The sequence below is a fragment of the Sesamum indicum genome, linkage group LG2, assembly GCF_000512975.1.
Source record: "Sesamum indicum cultivar Zhongzhi No. 13 linkage group LG2, S_indicum_v1.0, whole genome shotgun sequence".
In the NCBI taxonomy this organism is placed as follows: domain Eukaryota; kingdom Viridiplantae; phylum Streptophyta; class Magnoliopsida; order Lamiales; family Pedaliaceae; genus Sesamum; species Sesamum indicum.
The window spans coordinates 15,696,244-15,715,775 of record NC_026146.1 but is presented as its reverse complement, the minus strand read 5'-3'; the positions used below and the strand labels follow the sequence as shown (position 1 = coordinate 15,715,775).

General features: G+C 32.5%; 2 protein-coding genes across 4 annotated transcripts in view; both read left to right on the top strand.

Moving 5' to 3' along the window:
* LOC105156344 (NFATC2-interacting protein) overlaps positions 1–3,310 on the top strand; it is a 3,884-nt gene extending 574 nt beyond the window's left edge. For both annotated transcript variants that reach the window (XM_011072446.2, XM_020691973.1), the window contains 4 exons: positions 92–273; positions 2,107–2,317; positions 2,441–2,613; positions 3,123–3,310. In XM_011072446.2, coding sequence (XP_011070748.1) covers positions 92–273; positions 2,107–2,317; positions 2,441–2,608 — 561 coding nt within the window. In that variant the 3' untranslated portion in view covers positions 2,609–2,613; positions 3,123–3,310. The remainder of the gene's footprint in view (positions 1–91; positions 274–2,106; positions 2,318–2,440; positions 2,614–3,122) is intronic.
* LOC105156342 (putative zinc finger protein At1g68190) lies at positions 3,704–7,970 on the top strand. 2 transcript variants are annotated; one of them, XM_011072444.2, is made up of 5 exons: positions 3,704–5,286; positions 5,748–6,651; positions 6,805–7,032; positions 7,288–7,565; positions 7,643–7,970. In XM_011072444.2, the coding sequence occupies exons 2-5, from the start codon at positions 5,896–5,898 to the stop codon at positions 7,767–7,769; spliced, it is 1,389 nt and encodes a 462-aa protein (XP_011070746.1). In that variant the 5' UTR covers positions 3,704–5,286; positions 5,748–5,895; the 3' UTR covers positions 7,770–7,970. The 2 variants fall into 2 exon arrangements, with proteins under 2 accessions (XP_011070746.1, XP_011070745.1); XM_011072443.2 differs by having other exon boundaries at positions 3,706–5,286; positions 7,285–7,565.

The window sequence follows — 19,532 nt, the reverse complement described above, 5'->3', positions numbered from 1 at the left end:
AAAGATTTTTTTTAGAGGCATTTTGCTGCGGTAATTGCTGGAATATGAAAGATTAAGTTGACGTGGGGTTTTGTACTTTGCAAAATATTAGGAGAAAAAGAAAGAGCGGGATGTGAATTTGAAAGATGTAAAGGATGTGAATTCAAAAGATGCAAAAGTGATTGATTGTGATGATAAAGAAGATGATGAAGAGGATTGGTTGCCTCCACCACCAAAGAATGTAAATAACTGTAGCAAGATTCTCGAGGAGGACTCTACTCTGAAGGCCCTGAGGTATTCTAATAATGGAAATAAAATATATCTATTTGTCTTTTCTATCGTTCTCTCGGTAATTTGATGGTAATAGGCTGCAGTTACATTGTGATACTGGTAGTTTCTGGAGATCTGTAGCTTGCACATTTTGTAATTAAGTGAGGAATTGTCATTTCTCTTATTTCATTCTGGTTGTATGTGATTTCTTTAGTCTGCTAAATGCTTCTTGTTGTTGCTTCCTATTTCGTCAGTGATTCTAATGCTATCCATGACAGAGCGGACTACTTGTGAATTTAATATTCATCTTATGCGTTTGAGGCAAAATTCATTTGGCTATCTTTCTCACTCTGATCAAAATTTCTGATATAGATGAGCAGCAATAGAAGTAGAAAAGAATGCTCAAGAATAATGTCATTTTTGTTGAGTATGTGTTTTGTTTTATTTTTTTTGTCTAGATGCTAAATCTTGTTTTACATTACAGCCATATGGTGAAAATTCTTCTCTTTCTTGCTCATTCTTATATACTCATAAATATAAAAGGAAGACATAAGTTTTCCTGTTTAAAACAGCTTGCAGAATGTTGGAATTTACCAAATTAGTGTTTGAGAACCAAAATGGGTGATTAAGAATATAAATAGCCTTAATCATCTTTTCGTATTTTTATTGCAAAACCTTTGTCTACTAGTCATCTGGTTTGCCATGAAAGGTGAAGTTTTTGAAAACATCTTTCTTTGTATTTTGTTGTTAGATAACAATTACTATTTATAAGTCTCCATACTGTTTGTTGCTGCAACCTTCTCCTTGTTGGTGGAAGATGCTATGAGACTCAGAATATGGACATGGTATACCACCACATGCAATTTTCCCTTTTAGGTTTAGACATATAACTCAGAACTAGGACTGTTTTAGCTATAACATATTCTTTATATAGCAGTTTTTACCTAGAACAATTCATAAATATACTTGACTTATGTTGAACCCATTGAAAAAGCAGGTATTGCAGTGTGTGCTACTAGTAGCATAATATAATGGAGGCTTGGCTAATAATGCAAGTTTGTCTTGTCCGTGTCAAATGGAAATATTATTGGTCTGTGACCTAGCTTCTCATTTGTTGATTGGTGCACATGCTTGTAGGACTTCTTGACATGGCAGAATTTGAATGTGTAGTAATGCTGTGGTCTTATAAGGTTGTTTAGCTTCAAATGTTGAAATTGTGGAACTAGCTGACACATTCCTATAATTTACTACGACACAAGGAAAAGGGGTGCAACTCTAATTTCTCACTCAAAAAGTCCTTTCTATACCGTAATGTCTATGTTTTTTAACTGTGTTTTGGCTTATAAAAGGGAAGGTGACTTGATTTTGGGCTTCTTATTGAAGCTAGAATATAGTATATATTCTCTTCAGAAATTTGACCATAGGCTTGAAGGTTCTAAAGAAGGCACTGTCACACAGCTGTTGCAGAAAACATGTGATCCCATGAAGTTTGTTTTTTATATATATATATATATATATATATATATATATATGGAGCTCTTTCTATTCTCATCTTCTGATGTAACCTTTTAAGCAGGGACCAAATTTGAAAATATTAATAAGCACAAAATCTCCCTAAATAAATAAATAATTAAAAAAAAAGAAATATGATCTCTGAACTTTTAAATTAGAAGCTCACAATATAACTTTCTATTGCAATTCACAAGCATGTGCCAAATATAGAGTACTATCTATCAGTTTCATTCAAGTATATGACATGAGGAAATTGATGACATTCTTTTTCACTTAAGTCCGCGGTTAAGTTTTAAGTGCATTCTTTCCACTTATTTTTTTTCTTTTATGTAAATGCCTTCTTAGGTTAAAAAGGGCAGAACTGGCATCTTTAGCCCAGTCAGCTGAGGAAGTTGTGCGAGCTGTTGAAGAATCTGTAAGAAAAGACCTTAGTGCTTCATTACAATCGTCTCCAAAAAGTGATACCAAACAGCCATCAGAACCTCCTCCTGATAAGGAAAAACTTGTCATATCTATCCAGGATAAGGATGGGCTTAAGCAATTTCGAGTTTACATGGTATGTGTTTCTGGGAATTCTTGACTATGAAATGTATAGCAATGTTACCAATGATGATCTTGTTTTCTGACTCCTATGAAATAAAAATTCATTTACTGGAATAGCATTATCAAAATTGTGCAGGATGATAAATTTGAGCGACTCTTCAAGATGTATGCAGACAGAATTAAGCTTGATGTGAAAAATTTAGTTTTCTGCTTCGATGGGGATAAAGTTAGTCCAGCAGAAACTCCTGCTAGCCTTGGAATGGAGGAAAATGACATCATAGAAGTGCATGTGAAGTCAAGTTGATCCTGGTAAAAGAACTTTCTGGATGGCTTTTACTTTGCCTTTGACAAGCTTGCTTTTCAAGTTCTCCATGAAATAGAACTGACACTTAGGAATGATAATTGATTGTGGAGACGACATTCTTGCTTTATCTTCATTTATATATGGTCTTCCACTCCATTCTAAAGCACCAGTCTGTTTGGCTGCATGAGCATTGCCTATTGACCATTGCACTGAAATGATAATTTTATCTGCTTTGTTCTGAATCCAACTCTTAAGTCTCACAATAAGATCCAGATGCACATTACATCTAGACACATGAATTTTTGTGACAACTGTCACCGATTCAAGAAAGAAGCTTCTTATTAGCAAGCTAAGACGATGAAGTAAATGACTCTCATGATTTATCAAATTGATATACAAGGGACTAAGCTATTTGATATAGTTTAAAGGATTAGGCTTCAAATGGTATCTTCTCTACATTGTTTTGGGATCATTCAGCTGCATTTCTGACTCTCAGATGGCTGCTTTATTTCAGGATGTGTGGGTACCAACAGTGCCAGCTGATATCTTGCTGTAGGCATAGAGTTCTTATGTCTTCTGGATGACTTGTATAAGTTACATTTGATGCTATAATCAAATCTTTCTAATCCTGAAAATATACATTGATGCGTATTTTCTGAGTTGGTGGCAAATTTGGTGAGAACTGAATATGCTTTGTAATTCTTTCACAGTGTGCAGCACTTACTCAGGTAGTTTCCTTGTTCTTTTTTTTTTTACCTCTTCATTTTCTAAATTTGTATTGGAAATCTTTGTTGATGTTTATGGACTAAAGGGACGTTGGTTGGTGTGTATACATGGAAGAGCATTAAAATTAGAAAGAATCAGTTGCAATTTTAACTTGAAATAGAAAATTCAATCCGACCATTTTTATGTACTTATTCTGTAGATTATGGTTTCGAGGACTTGCTTAATTCCAGCTAGTTACATAATGGTTTCTATGAAGAAATGTGGCTGCATATTTGGTTACTGCTTTATATTTTGTAGATTAGTTCTTAAATTTTCTTTTTGTTTCAAAATAAATATCTTTATATATATTTGTATATATATATATATATATATAATTAGGGGTTTTTAACTAAAAGATTGGATTCTAAGTTTTCAAGAGATGGTGTGTAGAGTAGTTACTAGTTACCAGTTCCTGGTCAAATTAAATTTAAATAGGTGGGTAGGGCCACATGGATTCCCATTGTCGGGTTTGGACCCGGATAAGGAGCCCTACTCGTAACTTCTTCCCACATGCTGGCTGGGTTGAACACTAATAAATGCCATTTTATGCTCTGGATCTGGAATTATTATGGACCCAACTCAGGTTAGTAGACTTCGCTAATTAAGTCTCCATAATCTTACCCTAATCCCATTTTTCCGAACCCATCACTTACGGCTCTGCCCCCAACACATGAGCAGACCATTTATGTAATTGGCAACCTATTGATATAGATAAAACATCCAATATTGGTTGTAAACGAGAAGTTTGAATGTCTTATAAATTTTAAAATTTTATTTTCTTAACAAGACGTTTTTCTATGATAAAATTGTGAGGCTCATATCGAGCCATAGCGGATAATGCATCAAATAATGGGGTATCGATTGAGTCGCACGCTGCATCATTTAGCGCCGTCTGTAAGATCGAAGCCATGTGTCCCTCCGAAGCCCCTCATCTTGGGGGGCTAATGATGTAGGCAAGGGGGGGTGCACATTTGTTGCAGATGAGGAGTTTGAGTGACTTATAAGTCTCAAGATATCCTCTCCCTAGCGATGTACCTTTTTAAGAAAGAATCATAAAACTCATACGAAATTAGAGCAAATAATATATCGTGTAATGAAATACTAATCAAATTACAAATCGCATTATGTATATATAGATATTGATATTTTTTATGTTGCTTCACCTATCCAAGCCCATGTTAGCAATTCAAACCACGTGCCATGCGTATCTAAAATGTAATAATAATTTGTAATAAAAAATTCCAAAAGAATTAAAGGGGATAAAGGTTTGAAAATTGTGAAGCTGCAAATTATATCTCACGTGATTCCTTGCCTTTCCTTTGTACATGAAATAAGACATTCCGCTAACAAAATTCACATGTTAAACTCAAGACTTTTCTATCTATTTATATATGAATTAAGTAATTTTTACTTAGAGGATATCGCAAAAGTTGGTGGGAGAAAGTCACATTCCCATCTTCCATTGATCAATAGCTCAACTTCTTGCTTCCCCATACTTTTGGGCAATCCTTCCCCTGACGTGGCGAGTTGGGATTGGCCTCGACCGCCAACTATTTGGATGATGAGTGGTCGTACTGTCACTTGCAGGATTAGATAACACTTGGGATTATGCCACCATGCCCACACTGCCCACCTCAGCCAAAAAGTGCATCCTAGAGAGAGAGAGAGAGAGGATAACAGGGCTTTAAGAGGCCAAACAACTAACAGAAAATCAAACCTCAACGCCCTCTTTTCTGGTTTTTCACATCATCAACTTATAGCAGCAACTCTCTCTCAATATTCATGTGACTCTCTTTTTCACCTTTTTGTTTATCTTCCTGTTCTTGCATCTATGAACACACAATTCCAAAAGGGCTTCTGATCTTACTGTTGGTTCAAGAAAATCAGACTCTTGAGAGATAAAACGATCACAGGTTAGTTGTTGCCCCTCCTCTTGTTCTTTTTCCTGTTTGATGTGTTTCAGCATATTCTATTAGGTACTAGGTTGTTTATGTGAGAGATTCTTGGACTTTTTATGTGTTCAATTGATATGAGCAGTAATCACATGTCATAGTGGTTCTTTCTTTCTTGAGATCTTATCTTAATTGCTTCAACTAGGTGCATATAGTTGTGAAGTCCAAACTTTCTAGTTGGATAGCTTAATTGATATAAAGAATTATGTGTGATTTGACTTGAACGCTGAGTAGCGAGCGAAATGAGACCGTGCAGTAGTTTTTGTGCAATAGTTAACTATTATATTAATTGAATATCCACTGCATCTACGCATTTTACTTGAATTATGCAGAGAAATACTTATCAACATAGCAACCGATGCCGATTTGTTTTCACCCCCTTCCCAGCTTCTGGATCTTGACTTGTCTATTTCCTTTTGCAGTCATATTTTCATCAACGGTCCCTTCTTGGTTGATTCTTGGTGTGTGACTCAAACTTTATTCTGTACTATTGAGAAACAAATCCAGTGACTTCTTTGAACTGGAGTATATATGTACATGCCATGGTTAGTATTTGGATTTTCTTGAGTGATGGAGAAAAGGTGTGAATTTTGCATGGCATTGAGCCCAATTGTGTACTGCAAAGCAGATGCAGCACATCTCTGCCTCTCTTGTGATGCCAAAGTCCATTCAGCTAATGCTCTCTCCTACCGACATCCTCGCACCCTTGTGTGCGAGTTGTGCAGATTTCAGCCAGTGCTTGTTCGGTGTCTTGACCACCGGATGTTCATGTGCCAAGGCTGTGACACTGGCCATCACGTCTCGTTTCAGCACCGGACGAGGGTTGTTAGTTGTTATGTCGGGTGCCCTTCTGCCAAGGAGTTGGCTGCATTATGGGGGTTTGATTTGAATGAACTGGAGGGTATTGGTGAAGATGGATCGGTTTCTTTTTCGCTGACTGCTGATTCTGGTGCTGTCGAATTAAGCGTTTTGAGAGATGATAACTGGCAAGGAAACAGATTCTTGATTATGCAACAGATCCTAGACTTGGAAAGGCTTCAGTTGTCTGATGGAATTGACAATTCTTGTTTAGTATATGATAGAGAGCGAAAGGGTGGATCACCGTTCAGGCACGACTCGATATGGAAAGCCCACAAAGCCATCAGTAATCATATGGATCATTCTGATGGGAATCTTGATTTTCAACATGTCGGCAGTCCTCTGGATGAGAAGGCCGATGAACATTTGTCGTCACCGTTTTCGCAGCTGGACCACTTGACAAGTACTGGAAATCCCTTGCATGGAGACTCATTTTGGCAGTTCAGAAGTCCTGCTCATAATAATGAGGTTGTCTCATGCTATCTTCTCTTACTGTTTTCTTTCTATCTACACGCGTCCTCTGTGTGTATATTGAACAAAATTCTTACATTTTCGTTAACAAGAATGCGAAAGATCAACCTTTGATCAAGTATCAGAATCTTGTATGCATGAATTCTGCAGATTTGGCTTCAAAATATGCAAGACCTTGGAGTTTGTGATGAAATACGAAGTTTTGATGATCTCAAAATACCTGATGTCGATTTGACATTCCGGAACTTTGAAGAACTTTTCGGAACTGATCATGAGAACAGCAGGCCACTGGTTGATGACAAAACAATGGCATGCTCCTTTGCTGATAAGAATCTCTTATTCAATAAATTAGAGAGAGGCTGTGCAAGCACAATTGAGGTTTGGGATTTCTTACCTCTCCGGCATTATGATGCTTAATTGAAGTATTTCAAGAATTTGTGCAACTTATTTGTTATCAAACATTCCATTTTCCATGAAAAAAGGTTGCACTGATCAGAAATGTTTCTTGTCTGACAGTGATGCTTAGGATTCATTTTAGTTTGTTCATCTCTTTGTCTACACTTTCCTGTCTTGGTTTTTATTCCGTTAGGACAGGATATTTCAAGGCCTTACCCCGTGTGCCTTCTGCAGCAGTCCAACGATTTCGACAAAGAAATCAATCCTTCTGACCAAGTCCATCAGCTCCAAACAAATAACAATCGTCCTCGTCCAACTAGGCTGTCGTATTCAGCATCATCGTTCTCTGTCTCAAGAATTACTGGTGAAAGCAGCGGTTCTGAATACAAGGATGACGGGCTTTCTCCGGCATTCCCTAGACAGCTACCTCCACACAGTTCATATGATTCGGAGAACACAAAGTTGGACAGTAAAGAGAATGTCATCATGAGACACAAAGAGAAGAAAGTTCTACGGTAACTCTTAAAACTTCACGATACTTAAAACCTAAGACAGTCTGGAACCTAAGTGAGTTTGTTTTTTTTATGTTTAGGCATGAAAAGCAAGCACAATCCACATTTCCAAGATCTAAATCAGACGTCAAGAAACACGGAAAACATCACATTCTAAAAGCAGAAGGCCGTGAACACGACTCTGCAAATGCAACTCGAAGCTTCTAAAGCTACATTTGTATTGCATTGTACATATATTGTCGACAAGAAACTCAAGAATCCTTTAATGACTCTGTCCTAATCTCCGCTTCTTTCACTTATATGTGATAGTCCAATTTTGCTCTAACAGTCCTATAGGATTCGATCTCTCTGTGTAAGAACTTTGCAGCTTGTTCGATTGTACGGTGATGTCGTTACATGATTTCTTTTCATGCCATCTCAAATGTTCAGCATTAAACATCGTGCAGCTGAGTAGTAATACGTATCTGCCGTCATTTGTATGTCTCATGGCAACTAAAACTGTTACACTCGTCAGAATTCGAATTCACACGGTAAAAATCTTGTGTTCTTACGTATAACAAAACCATCAAAACTTGTTCAGATAAATTCACGCCACAAAAGATTTCACATCCTTGAACTTTTATTTTGAATTATATTTTGTGTCATCATAACAATTTCAAGTTCATTTAATATGAAGTAATTTAAAATCTTTAATTCAAATATTTTTCAATTCAAATTCTTCTAGCCAAAGCATTCAGAATCTTAGATTGATATATTTCAACCTAAATTCTTAGTAACAAATTATTTAAGTTTGTTCGGATAATACGTGTAAAGATGTTAATAGTTGAGTTTGGTTGGTCATGTAAAGATGTCATGATTCAATTTCAGGGCTACAGTTGGGCAATTGGACACAGACTTGCACAATTCATATGTGGGTCAACATTGTCGTAGGCTTGTGAATTGTCGAGTTTGGGCCAATATTTCCCATTTTGAACTTAAAATAACAATAGCCTCAAGCCCACTGACCAATGGGCCCACTGAAAAACCTACTTTGTGAGGTAATATTACAAGATTGATCCCATTTCTTTTACAACAAATTTGTTCAAGGAGCTATAGTGATCAAATCAGACAATATTTTCATGAATGTAATTTGAAAATTATTAAAATAATAACAATCATGTATAAATAGCTAGTTGCAAGTACATGTAGGTGTAGTATAATTCTCATCATTACACCTTTCAAATAAGGTACAAAGGTGCATGAATGATTGCAACATAACCCACTCACTCATAGGTTAAATAAAAATGTCGGAAGGGAGCGTGGCATACCAACTCACTTAACGTCTATATTTTTGTAATTTTATTTACATTGATGAGCACATCAATTCAGAAGAAAGAACTTGAAATCTCTAATGTAGATCATTTTAGAGGTACGCGTAGATCGAAAAATTGACCAATTACTGTGCAGAAATTATAATTTATTAAGTTTAATTGGTTTTTTGTATTGAAGAGTGATGTTGAATCAATTACAACAACAAACTCAAATTGAATCAAATTAAATATTCAAACATTTATGAAGGTCATAATTCTCACGCCTGATTAAATCCGACATCTTTCCCATATACATATTCCAAACTTGTTTCTCATACCCAAACTCGGGAGTCGGAAGATACCATACATTTGGAGATCGAAATCCATCAATATATAACGCAAATATCATTCTTCTACAAATGAGGACCATATTATCCATCCTTGAAATGTAAAGTAACAAGAAAGAATGAATCCCAGAATTTGCACCCAAATTCCAAAAGACAAAAGAAAAAGAAAGAAATGGGGTGGACCCCACATAAACCATGAGCTCCCCGACATACATAGATTACCCAATCATTTTTTTCTTTATATCCAAAAAAGTTGAAATTGCCTTTGTTTGTTGGATGGGTGGGCACATTAAAGAATTTGCGTTTTAGGCCCTCATTTATCCCTTAATTCCAATTAGTGGGGGGTGGGGGAGCTTTTACAATTAATCACATGCCTTTTTAAAAACCAGATGCACCTCAAAATATATACCCTCCCCCTCCCAACAAAAGTTTCCACTCAATGGGATCCAATGCATGCGCATGCGCTCTTCCTGTTTGTTTCTAATTTTATTTTCAATTATACACATGTCTTTCAATTATATATAGGTTTTTACCTCACATAATAAAATTATATTTTATATTAAATTATAATTCATGCATTTTTAATGAGAATACATGACATAAATAAATAAATTTATATTTTAATTACTATTTTAAAAATTAAATATTAAAATTAAAAATACAGGCTCGTGCCAAATTCTCATTCTAATTGCTTGTTTACTTATTTCTCTATTTTCACATCTCGAAAAGTGTAGTGTGGATGTCGTCATACCGTTGATGAAAATTGTGATGTGTATTTAATTTGATTAAATTTAAATTATTTAAATTATTCAAATTATAAGTGAATTATATAATTTTTTTAGAAGACAAGTGAATTTTATTTATTATACGATCAATATACAATTTTTTTAAAAAAAATATTTAATACAAATATTTATTTTAATAAATAATATCTGATTTGAATAAAGCGGTGAATAGGGGGGCGTTGAATGGGGCTAAAATTGGGAGGTGGTGGGGGGATTTGTCAGCTGGAAAATGGGGATAGAAGCAGGCAGCGCCTCGAGGCTCACGCGCCGCTGAATGTCAACTGTTGAGCCGACAGAGATTCGACAGCTGAAAGATTTACTTTTATCCCGTATTTGGATTTTTGCAAAGGGACAATCGGTGCGCAGTTTTGCCCCTCAATTATACATACAATCATTGATTATTAGCAGAGAGTATTTTGTTATTTTTTTAAATATTTTATAAATTCCTACATTTTATAAAAAAAAATTTATAATATTAATTTTATTTTTTATTAATTATAATAATTTATTATAAAATAATTGAGTATTTTATCTTTTTCGAATATTAGAAAAAATTAAATAAAAAAAAATTAAATCCTAAAGGGAGAAAGAGCGTATGTGTGTGTGTGGAAGAGAGAGAGAGAGAGAGAGTGAGAAGAGTATGTGAGTGTATGAATAAGGAATTTTTGTTTTACGACATATTAATTTTATATAACTTATAAGATCTTATAAAAAAAATTAAAAACTTATTTTTTTAAAGAGATTATAAGATCCAAATTATCTTATTTTGAGAGCTTATAAGATCTTTTTAAAAAAAGTTAGCCAAATACTTTATTGGAGCTTATAAGCTCTCTAACATCTTATAAAATATTTTTAGAAGCTTATAAACTTAGTCAAGCACCCTCTAAATTACATCCAACTTTGATAAAGTTTATTATAGTTGTAAATACTCTCTTATTATTTAAAAAATTATTAATATTAATTTTATATTTGATGAAATTATGTATTTATACATAATATTAATTTATAAAAATATTTTAAAAAATATATAAAATTATAATTTATTATTCAAAATGACATTTTGATCAATTCACCACGAGGAGTTGTATGAAAATCTAACAAAACAGACTCATTGTTAGACCAATGTTAAAATGAATGAAGTATTTATAAATTTTCAAACAAAAAAGAGTATATTTAAATAATGTTAATTTTTAAAAAAAAAATAATTATAATTTACCCTATAATTAAAGAAGAAGGTGCACCATTTTCCTAGTTAAATAGTAAAAGGGTCCACCAAGGAGGGAACGCCCATCAAGGAGCACGCGCTTCTGATGCGTCTGGGAAAGCTGGCATCCACCATAATCTTCATGCTCATTGGTTAATTAAGCAAGTGACGCGTAAATGGTGTGATGATGATGTCATTTACCTTTAACCTAAAAAATAACGAACCCACCATTCAGTATTATGTAGGCCGTACATCATACTGCCCAATTTGACGGCTGAGATTCGAGGACAGAAGTGATAGTGGAGCACTGAACTCAAACTCAACTGGATGTGTTAGCTTCAATTAGTAGGTCCCACTCTTTCTGTACAATTATATCACTACAATTATATACATACATAAATATTATTCTCTTGACTGATGAGTATAGTTTAATAAGTGAAAGTTGAAATTTTATGATTTTATGATTGTGAATTTAAGTACTATCAATATATTATATATAATTATTTAATATTGATGAATAATATATAATTATTATTATTGTTGGCAATTATTAAATATTGATGATTGTAATCAATTTCTTAAAAATAATAATAATTCATCGTTTTATACATTAATTAATATATCTATATATATTAATAGCATGAAGTCCCAACCTTTTGTTGGGAATTATGAGATGGGAAAAAAAAAAAGAAGAAATATATGTAGGGTGGGAACAGAAGAAAAAATGGAGATGGTGATATCTAATCGTTGACTTATTGATCTGATTTCAGCTTTTGGTTTTTGCTTTTTGATAACAAATATCTGCATCAGAAAGTGATTTTACAACCTCTTTAAAATTTTTGTCTAAATCAAGTTTGGACGAATTTAAATCAATTACAAAATAAATATGATATACTGTTCATGTGATTGACTAATTTTCCTAAATTGTACATCAATTATACAATAAACGTATTGCACTTGTCGTATAATTATTCAAGTATGACCAAATATGATTTGAGTTATAATTTCTCTTATTTTCTTTTATTTCGTTGGACATATATATCACGAGCTCTACAAGTTTATTTTATTCGCGGCAGTTTTAATTTATTTTGCTCCCGTGTATTATGATGTGATATACAGAATATCTAATCTTTTAATCATTAAAGTATTGGAACACTACCTTAGTTTTTCAATTTCAGTATGAGTGGACAAAAAACATCCTTATGTTTAATAAAATATTGAATGGAATTTTCCCCTAATTATTATAATTAACCTGTATCATATTGGCCCCTCCAAAAATTAGATTTGTACTAAATTATTTTCGATATATATATATATATAAATAATTAAGTCACATGTTATTTAAATATTATTATGATACCACACTAACTAATAGTTCAAAATAATATATGAATGATATTAACAATAAACATGAAATGATATTCTTAAATGAAGAAAAAATTTAAAAATAAAATCTGAAGGAAAAATGAAGAGTCATTAGTTTAGGATTTTTTTGTAAAAATGTCGTTTTTTCAGTATGTTTCTTCCTAGATGCTTTTACATGTGTTCTATCTTATTTTTATTTAGTTAATTATAATTAATTAATGTATTAATTGTTAATTTTTTGTGCTTTTTCTGTTGTATATTTCTTTAAATTTACAATACAAACAAAATTGGTACATATTTTAACTAGTAGTTTTATGTGTATATGATAAAACAAAACTAGATGCATTTGATGGCACATTTTGAAACATTCTTTCACGTTTATTTCTAATATGGATATTATATATTAATTATTAATTAGTATAATATCATACTGACATTTAACATATATATATACATATAAAACTTAGATATATAAATATAAACTAAATATATTGAACCATTAAAGTTTAATTTTAACAATGATATATATACTATAAATATAATATGGTATAAATGAATTTATTCTTTATTAAGGCATAATTAAGGATATTCTCGTCCATTATTTTCTGTAAATAGGTTTTAACATTATTTTTAGGCATTTTTTTCCTTTACTATTAAGATTGGCTCATCGATCTCTACTGAAAATATAATATTAATCAATATATATGTATGATAATTAATTATAAGTAAGATGTTTTTTTGGGAACGACTATTTAACAAATACTCTCACGCCTTTTTACTTTTTTTTCCAACCATTCTTGACTTATTGATTTGTTATGAATTCTTATAACTTTTTCTTTGTTTTTAATTATATATAAGATTGTCACTTTTTTTTAGAAACATATATAAAAATTTCTACCAACAAGTAGCTATATAGGGTAGACCTAATTCCATGTGATGATGCTCATGTTTTTTCAAACTAGAATAGATAAAATATACATTCTCATAATATGAAATTTCAACTAATCATTTGGGTTTTTTTGTTTCTTTTTTCTTTGAACTAAATGAAAAAGAAGGCGATGATAAGTGATAATCTTCTATTGTTGCTCTGATTTGATTGTAAACATATCAGACATTTAAACAATGAACTCAAGTATTAATCTCGTCAGCATAGTTATATGACCTAAAAATCAAATACAGTCGTACAATTTGTCGAATTGAAAAACACATGACCGACGAATATTTATAACATATAATGGGGAAAATATACTAAATCGGCAAAATGACTGAAATACTCTCAAATATATGAGAAAATGTCTGAACATTTCGAAGATTCATGAGTTTTTTTATTAGGTAGGGTACGACCCAACCACCCACTTCAAAAGTTCATTTTTTATGTATTATTTATTGTTGAGGTATCGCACTCTATAGAGATAAGTGCGAACCCTTATACCTCAAACTTCGAATGGTTTTACCTGAGAACTACCTAAACTAGTCTAAAGAGTTGTGTGTCCAAACTAACTATCACTAATTCAATTACAGGTACTTTTCAAATCCATATTCCAAATTATTGTCGATTCACCATTTAAATCAGTTCAGGTGGCAGAGAACACGAGTCCGGATGAAATAAATAGAAAGAATTCAAATCTATTTATATAAAACTTTTGGAATTGATTAAATTAAAACTAAGTTTGGAATCTGGTGATAATCATTTATGTGCTTGTAAACCATATATCATCCTCTCTCTTTCTCTCTCTCAATAATAAGGTAATAAAAGTGAAATGGTTTTGTCTTGAGGTGAGAGTGAGAGTGAGAGTGAGAGTGAGAGTGATTGATTGGGGACAGTAAGAGGCAACAAATATGCAGAAAAAGTGGAGGGATCCACATCCACACCCATGTTCACATTCTCAGACAACCCTCCAAGTCCAATTTCATCAACTCCCACTTTAATTTCTTCTCGTCAATCCCATGCCAATACGAAAAACTCCAAGTCCCCCATCCCTCGGAATTCGAGCTAGTGGGCTTCTCCTTTTACCTTCCCCACAAACATGCCCTTAACCCTACTCCGACTAACCATTTCAACACTATTACCAACTAATAATAACTATATACTATACATTTGTGTGTGTACGTTTTACCAAAAAAAAAAGAAAGAAAGAAAAAGATTTCTTGCCTTTATATAGCCTTCCCTCTTCTCATACCCTACACCCATTTTTCTTCTTCCTTAATACACTCTCACTTTCTTCCACACTTAAAAATTTTTCCTTACATCAATACTTCTCTTCTTAGGTAACGACTTGATGGGTGTAAAGCGGTGGCGGTGGCAGCAGCCGCCATGGCGACGGCGGAAGAGGGTGGAAATGTAAGTGTGTGGATTAAGCTAACATGCCTAAACTACATCAAACCAAACGGGCTTTGCAATTTCGCTCTCCCGAGTTTCTTGCCAGCTAGGGGTAGAATTGGGAGAGCGGTATTATTATTGCATTGCGGGGAATTGAGGGTCACGGTCCGAATTTATTACGCATGCTTTGAGTTAGGGGTGTAATTCCATCTTTAACCTTCTTGCTAGGTTTTTCTTTCTTCTTATGCTAATTTCTTTTGTGTTTGTGGCATGAGATAAATTAGAGAGGGGGATGTAAGAGATGCATACAAGGCAGCTACTTCATGGGGTGGATTTGGAATTTGTTGAAAGTTGAGGGGGGGTGTTTGTGTAATGTTTTGTTAATTGTTATGCTGCTGGGCATGCATCTCTTACACCTCTTATTATTATTGTATTGGTAATTTCTCTTGAATTAATTAAATTAATATCAGAAAATCAAAGAGTTAATTAGTGATTAGTGGTTGCTGCTTTTTGACTTGTGAACCCCAATATTCTCGCTTTTCTTTTTTACTTTTCTTTCACATTAATTTTCCTTGATTCCTTCTACTAAGCTGTCTTCTTACTTTATAAAAAATTACGAACAAATTATGCATCATCACAATATACCAAATATCAATCATTATTACTTTTATAAAACAACATAAGCAGTCAACATTCGACAAGTACTAACAATTTATAATTCACGAATAATTACAAATTCGACAAAGTCAATGTTATCCTAAAATTCAAATTCAAAATCATTTCAGTTTCTCTACTAAGATGAACCTCAACGGCAACCCATGCTATCAACTTTAGTTACACGCTAGCGCTATCAAACTGCTTAATTGTTGAATTTAATTAATATCTTGGATTTTGACTATGCAAAATGAGCGTAATCAGGTATATATACATATATACACACAATTAGTCAAAATTCACAAGTTTGAAGATCAAAACTTCCAAAATCAACACACCATGAGTCATACCATTTGGACCATAGATTACTTGAGGGGGAAAATTTTTGTTCGGACCCGACTCGATCAAATATAAATCAATCACATAGTAAGTGCAATACACTTATTTTCTGATTCGGTTGGTTCGATTGAATCAGATCCGAACAAGAATTTTACCTTAAAAAATATACTTACAAGTTATCTATCAATCCAACCTTATACTAACAAGAAAAATTGGACCTACAGTCATCTGCATTGTGCGTATATATATATATATATAGTTGGACTTTCGAAAATGTTAAGGGATTACTATGATGTCCATAGGATTTTATATACAATTGAAAGACTAATTTGTAATTATTTAAAAAAATTAAATTTAATTACAAATAATTATAAATTTGAAATTGAAATGTATTAAAACTTAAATGGAATAAATTGGAGTTTATTATAATATTTGAAAATAAATTATATTAATTAAAAATTTTGATACAAATTACAACGTAATGAGAATTATTGAAAAATTAAAGTTAAGAGAGAGAGAGAAAGTGGTGGAAAGTGGCATGGCAGCCAACCACTCCTAACCACCTCAATTCTCCACTAAGGAATTACACACACATATATGTCTTAACACACATTCATTTTACAAATTTGCTGAACATACACAAAACTGGGTTTCTTTCTTTCCATTTTCAAACAGGTAAGGAAGTTTTCTGATTTTAATTTATATAATTACAGTATTTGATTAGTCCATTTATTAAATATAATTTATATAGATCGATGTAATGTTTAAACGGAATATTTTATAAGTTTGACAATCTAAATTAGAGTTGAATTAAATATCCCAATAGACTTAAAAATATTATAGTTTGTTAATTAATTTACTACGTTTGTCACGTTCAATCATTATTATAGTTAATTTACTCAATTCTATCGGACCTATTAATCAAATGCGTAATTATATGCACTAGTATTTAATTAAATTATATAGTAGCGAGAAACTGATATTCCTAGAAATATTAAAAAATTATATTTAAGAATATTAGAAAATTATATTTGAGAAATATTATGTTTATCAAAAGAAAAATAGGATTTTTGGTAATAATTTAATTAGGGATATTATAGAGAAATGTAGTTATAAAGATATGAAGGGTCTCATAAAACGAACTCTAGTGAACAAATAGATTAAATATATACTTGAGAAACTTAGAAAGTCTAGTTATTTAAAAGAGGATGGAACGGAGGGTTGGGTTTCGATATAAATAGAATATTAAAAGACTGGCGGAGAATATAGAAATATTATATTCAAAATTTTCATTATTTGGAATATATTGATTACATGTATTATAATTTAGTATAGGACATAAGGATAAAGTAGAGGATTGAGCAATTTTTTGTTTTAATTGAATCGTTTTGAGATTTAAGATAAGTATAATTAATTGAATTTATATATATATATATATATATATATTAGTAAAATCCAATACTCAAGACCATGAAAACTTTCGTTTCTTGGACATACTCCTGTATGAAAATGGGACTTGCGCTTTCTTGTGAGTGAGGAAGATCCAAGTCAATAGCTAGTGTGTTGTATGTTTGATCGTAAATTGTTATTTATTTATCTGGATTATTTTATTATTTTATGGAGTTGTCGTTATATGCTTATATGAAATTGTGGTGTAAGAAAAATGGATATATTATATGCTTATATTAGAAATTTATAAATTAAAAAATGCAAAGAAATTATAAACACAAAGTCCAAGAAGACTTGTAAATTGATAATCAAACTTTCCTTTCGCTTCTTATTTCAGGCCTTGTTTGAAGATGGCCAGTTGGGCTTGGCCTCATAGAGTACCTGGAGGCCCACCTAAATTGGGCTTACGTACATATTGGGCTAATCGAAAAGCTTATGACTCTTCACCACCTTAACGGCCGTCAACGTTCGCTGTATACATTTTTATTTGGCCTCTTAGCATTCATCGATATGAACAGAATTCAATTTCTCAAAATAAATAAATCTATATCTAAACTAATATAAAAAGAAAAGGGGCTCCATACTCCCAAATGGTGATTAATGACAGCACCGTAATAAGTTTTTGTAAAGTCAAAAATGTCCTTCAACTAATAAGATAACTAACTTATTCAACTTTTCAAATTATACTTTAACTAATAAATTAGTTTTCTTCTCTTTTATTTTGTTAATGCAATGTATTTATTTGAATATTTTGCTCGTATTTATAATATATTTTAAAATATGAAAAATTATTCATTATATGCATGCAGGTACGACGTGTCACAACAGCTAGTTAATATACAAACAAAAGACATACGTATAACTCACAAATAGTAATTTGTGACACTACTATACTAATATTTTTTTGTTGTCATAATAATAACCTTAAGTTGTTTTTCTCTTTTTTTAAAAATACAATGTGTTGGTTTTTATATTTTATTTTTATTGATAATATATTTTAAAACACGAAAAATTATTTATTATATGCATGTTAGGATAATATGGCGCAATAACTAATATATAAATAAAAAAAATTCTTAGGAAGTGGTGGGTACTAGACGATAAAGATACAAGAGTAAAACTTGTTTTCTTTTTCCTCTCTCCTTGCATTTTTTGACTAAGTAAAAACGTTCGCTGTCGTTGCCCTAATTAAGAACTCTGACTATCATGAAATATTTCCATCACCGTAATCAGAAGTAATGCAGAAACTAAACAGATTAGTGAAAACCCCAAACAACTTTTCTTAGGCTACATTTCAATCTGTGAATTGGGGAAAGTTGGGCCCTAAATGGACGTCCTCTCTATCGCGAAGTTCAAAGTTGAGTTACTAGAAACATTAATATTAGATAATCATAATGGTGGAACCAATTAAAGTTGGGCCATAAATGAAGGTAGTAATCATTCATTGCAGGTCCTCCAGCAGGACGGAGATCATTCTTTTGGAGGAGGTATTCGAGAAAGTGTTAGATCTAGTGTTGATAGCTTCCATTATTTTCACATCTTAGTTTTGTGTTCCCTTATACGGCGACAATAATGCAAGCAAATCATGTGTGGTGTTAGGTCCATTTGGAGTGGGAAGTAATGAAATAAATACTAAAAGATAGATTAATGAAAGTGAGTGAATTGATAGTGTTATTCCTTGTTTTGTGTGTATCAAAAAAAAAATAGTTGATATAAAAGAAATGTTTGAGTACAAAAGTATAAAATTTCTTTCAAATAAAGTGGTAGTATGAAGGTAAAAGTTATAATACGTTGGCTCAGAGAGTAAAAACATATTTTCTTCTGCTGGGGGAGCTCACTATAAATTGGTTGGAAAGTCACAAATTTGGTGGAGCATGACCTTAAAGTTGTTAGATGAGGTTGAATCCCCCCTCAGATTCAATGGAGAGTCTCCAACAGTTGGAGGATTCGCACGGGATTTGGGGGGAGGTTATCTCTTGGTGGTTGAAGAATCGCAATTCTAGAAAGTTAGAATACGTTGTGGATGAAGGTATCTTATAGGATAAGGATGCCTTTTACAGATTTTCAAGGAGGTGGTTGAGAAGACGTTTTCACTCAATAGAAGTCTAAGCTTTTACGGTTGATAAATTACTTTTCTTTGGAAGGCCCACATGTGCTCGACCGGCTGCTAGTTCTTATTCGATTCTGTGAGGTATGCTTTTAGAAATTATAAGTGGAT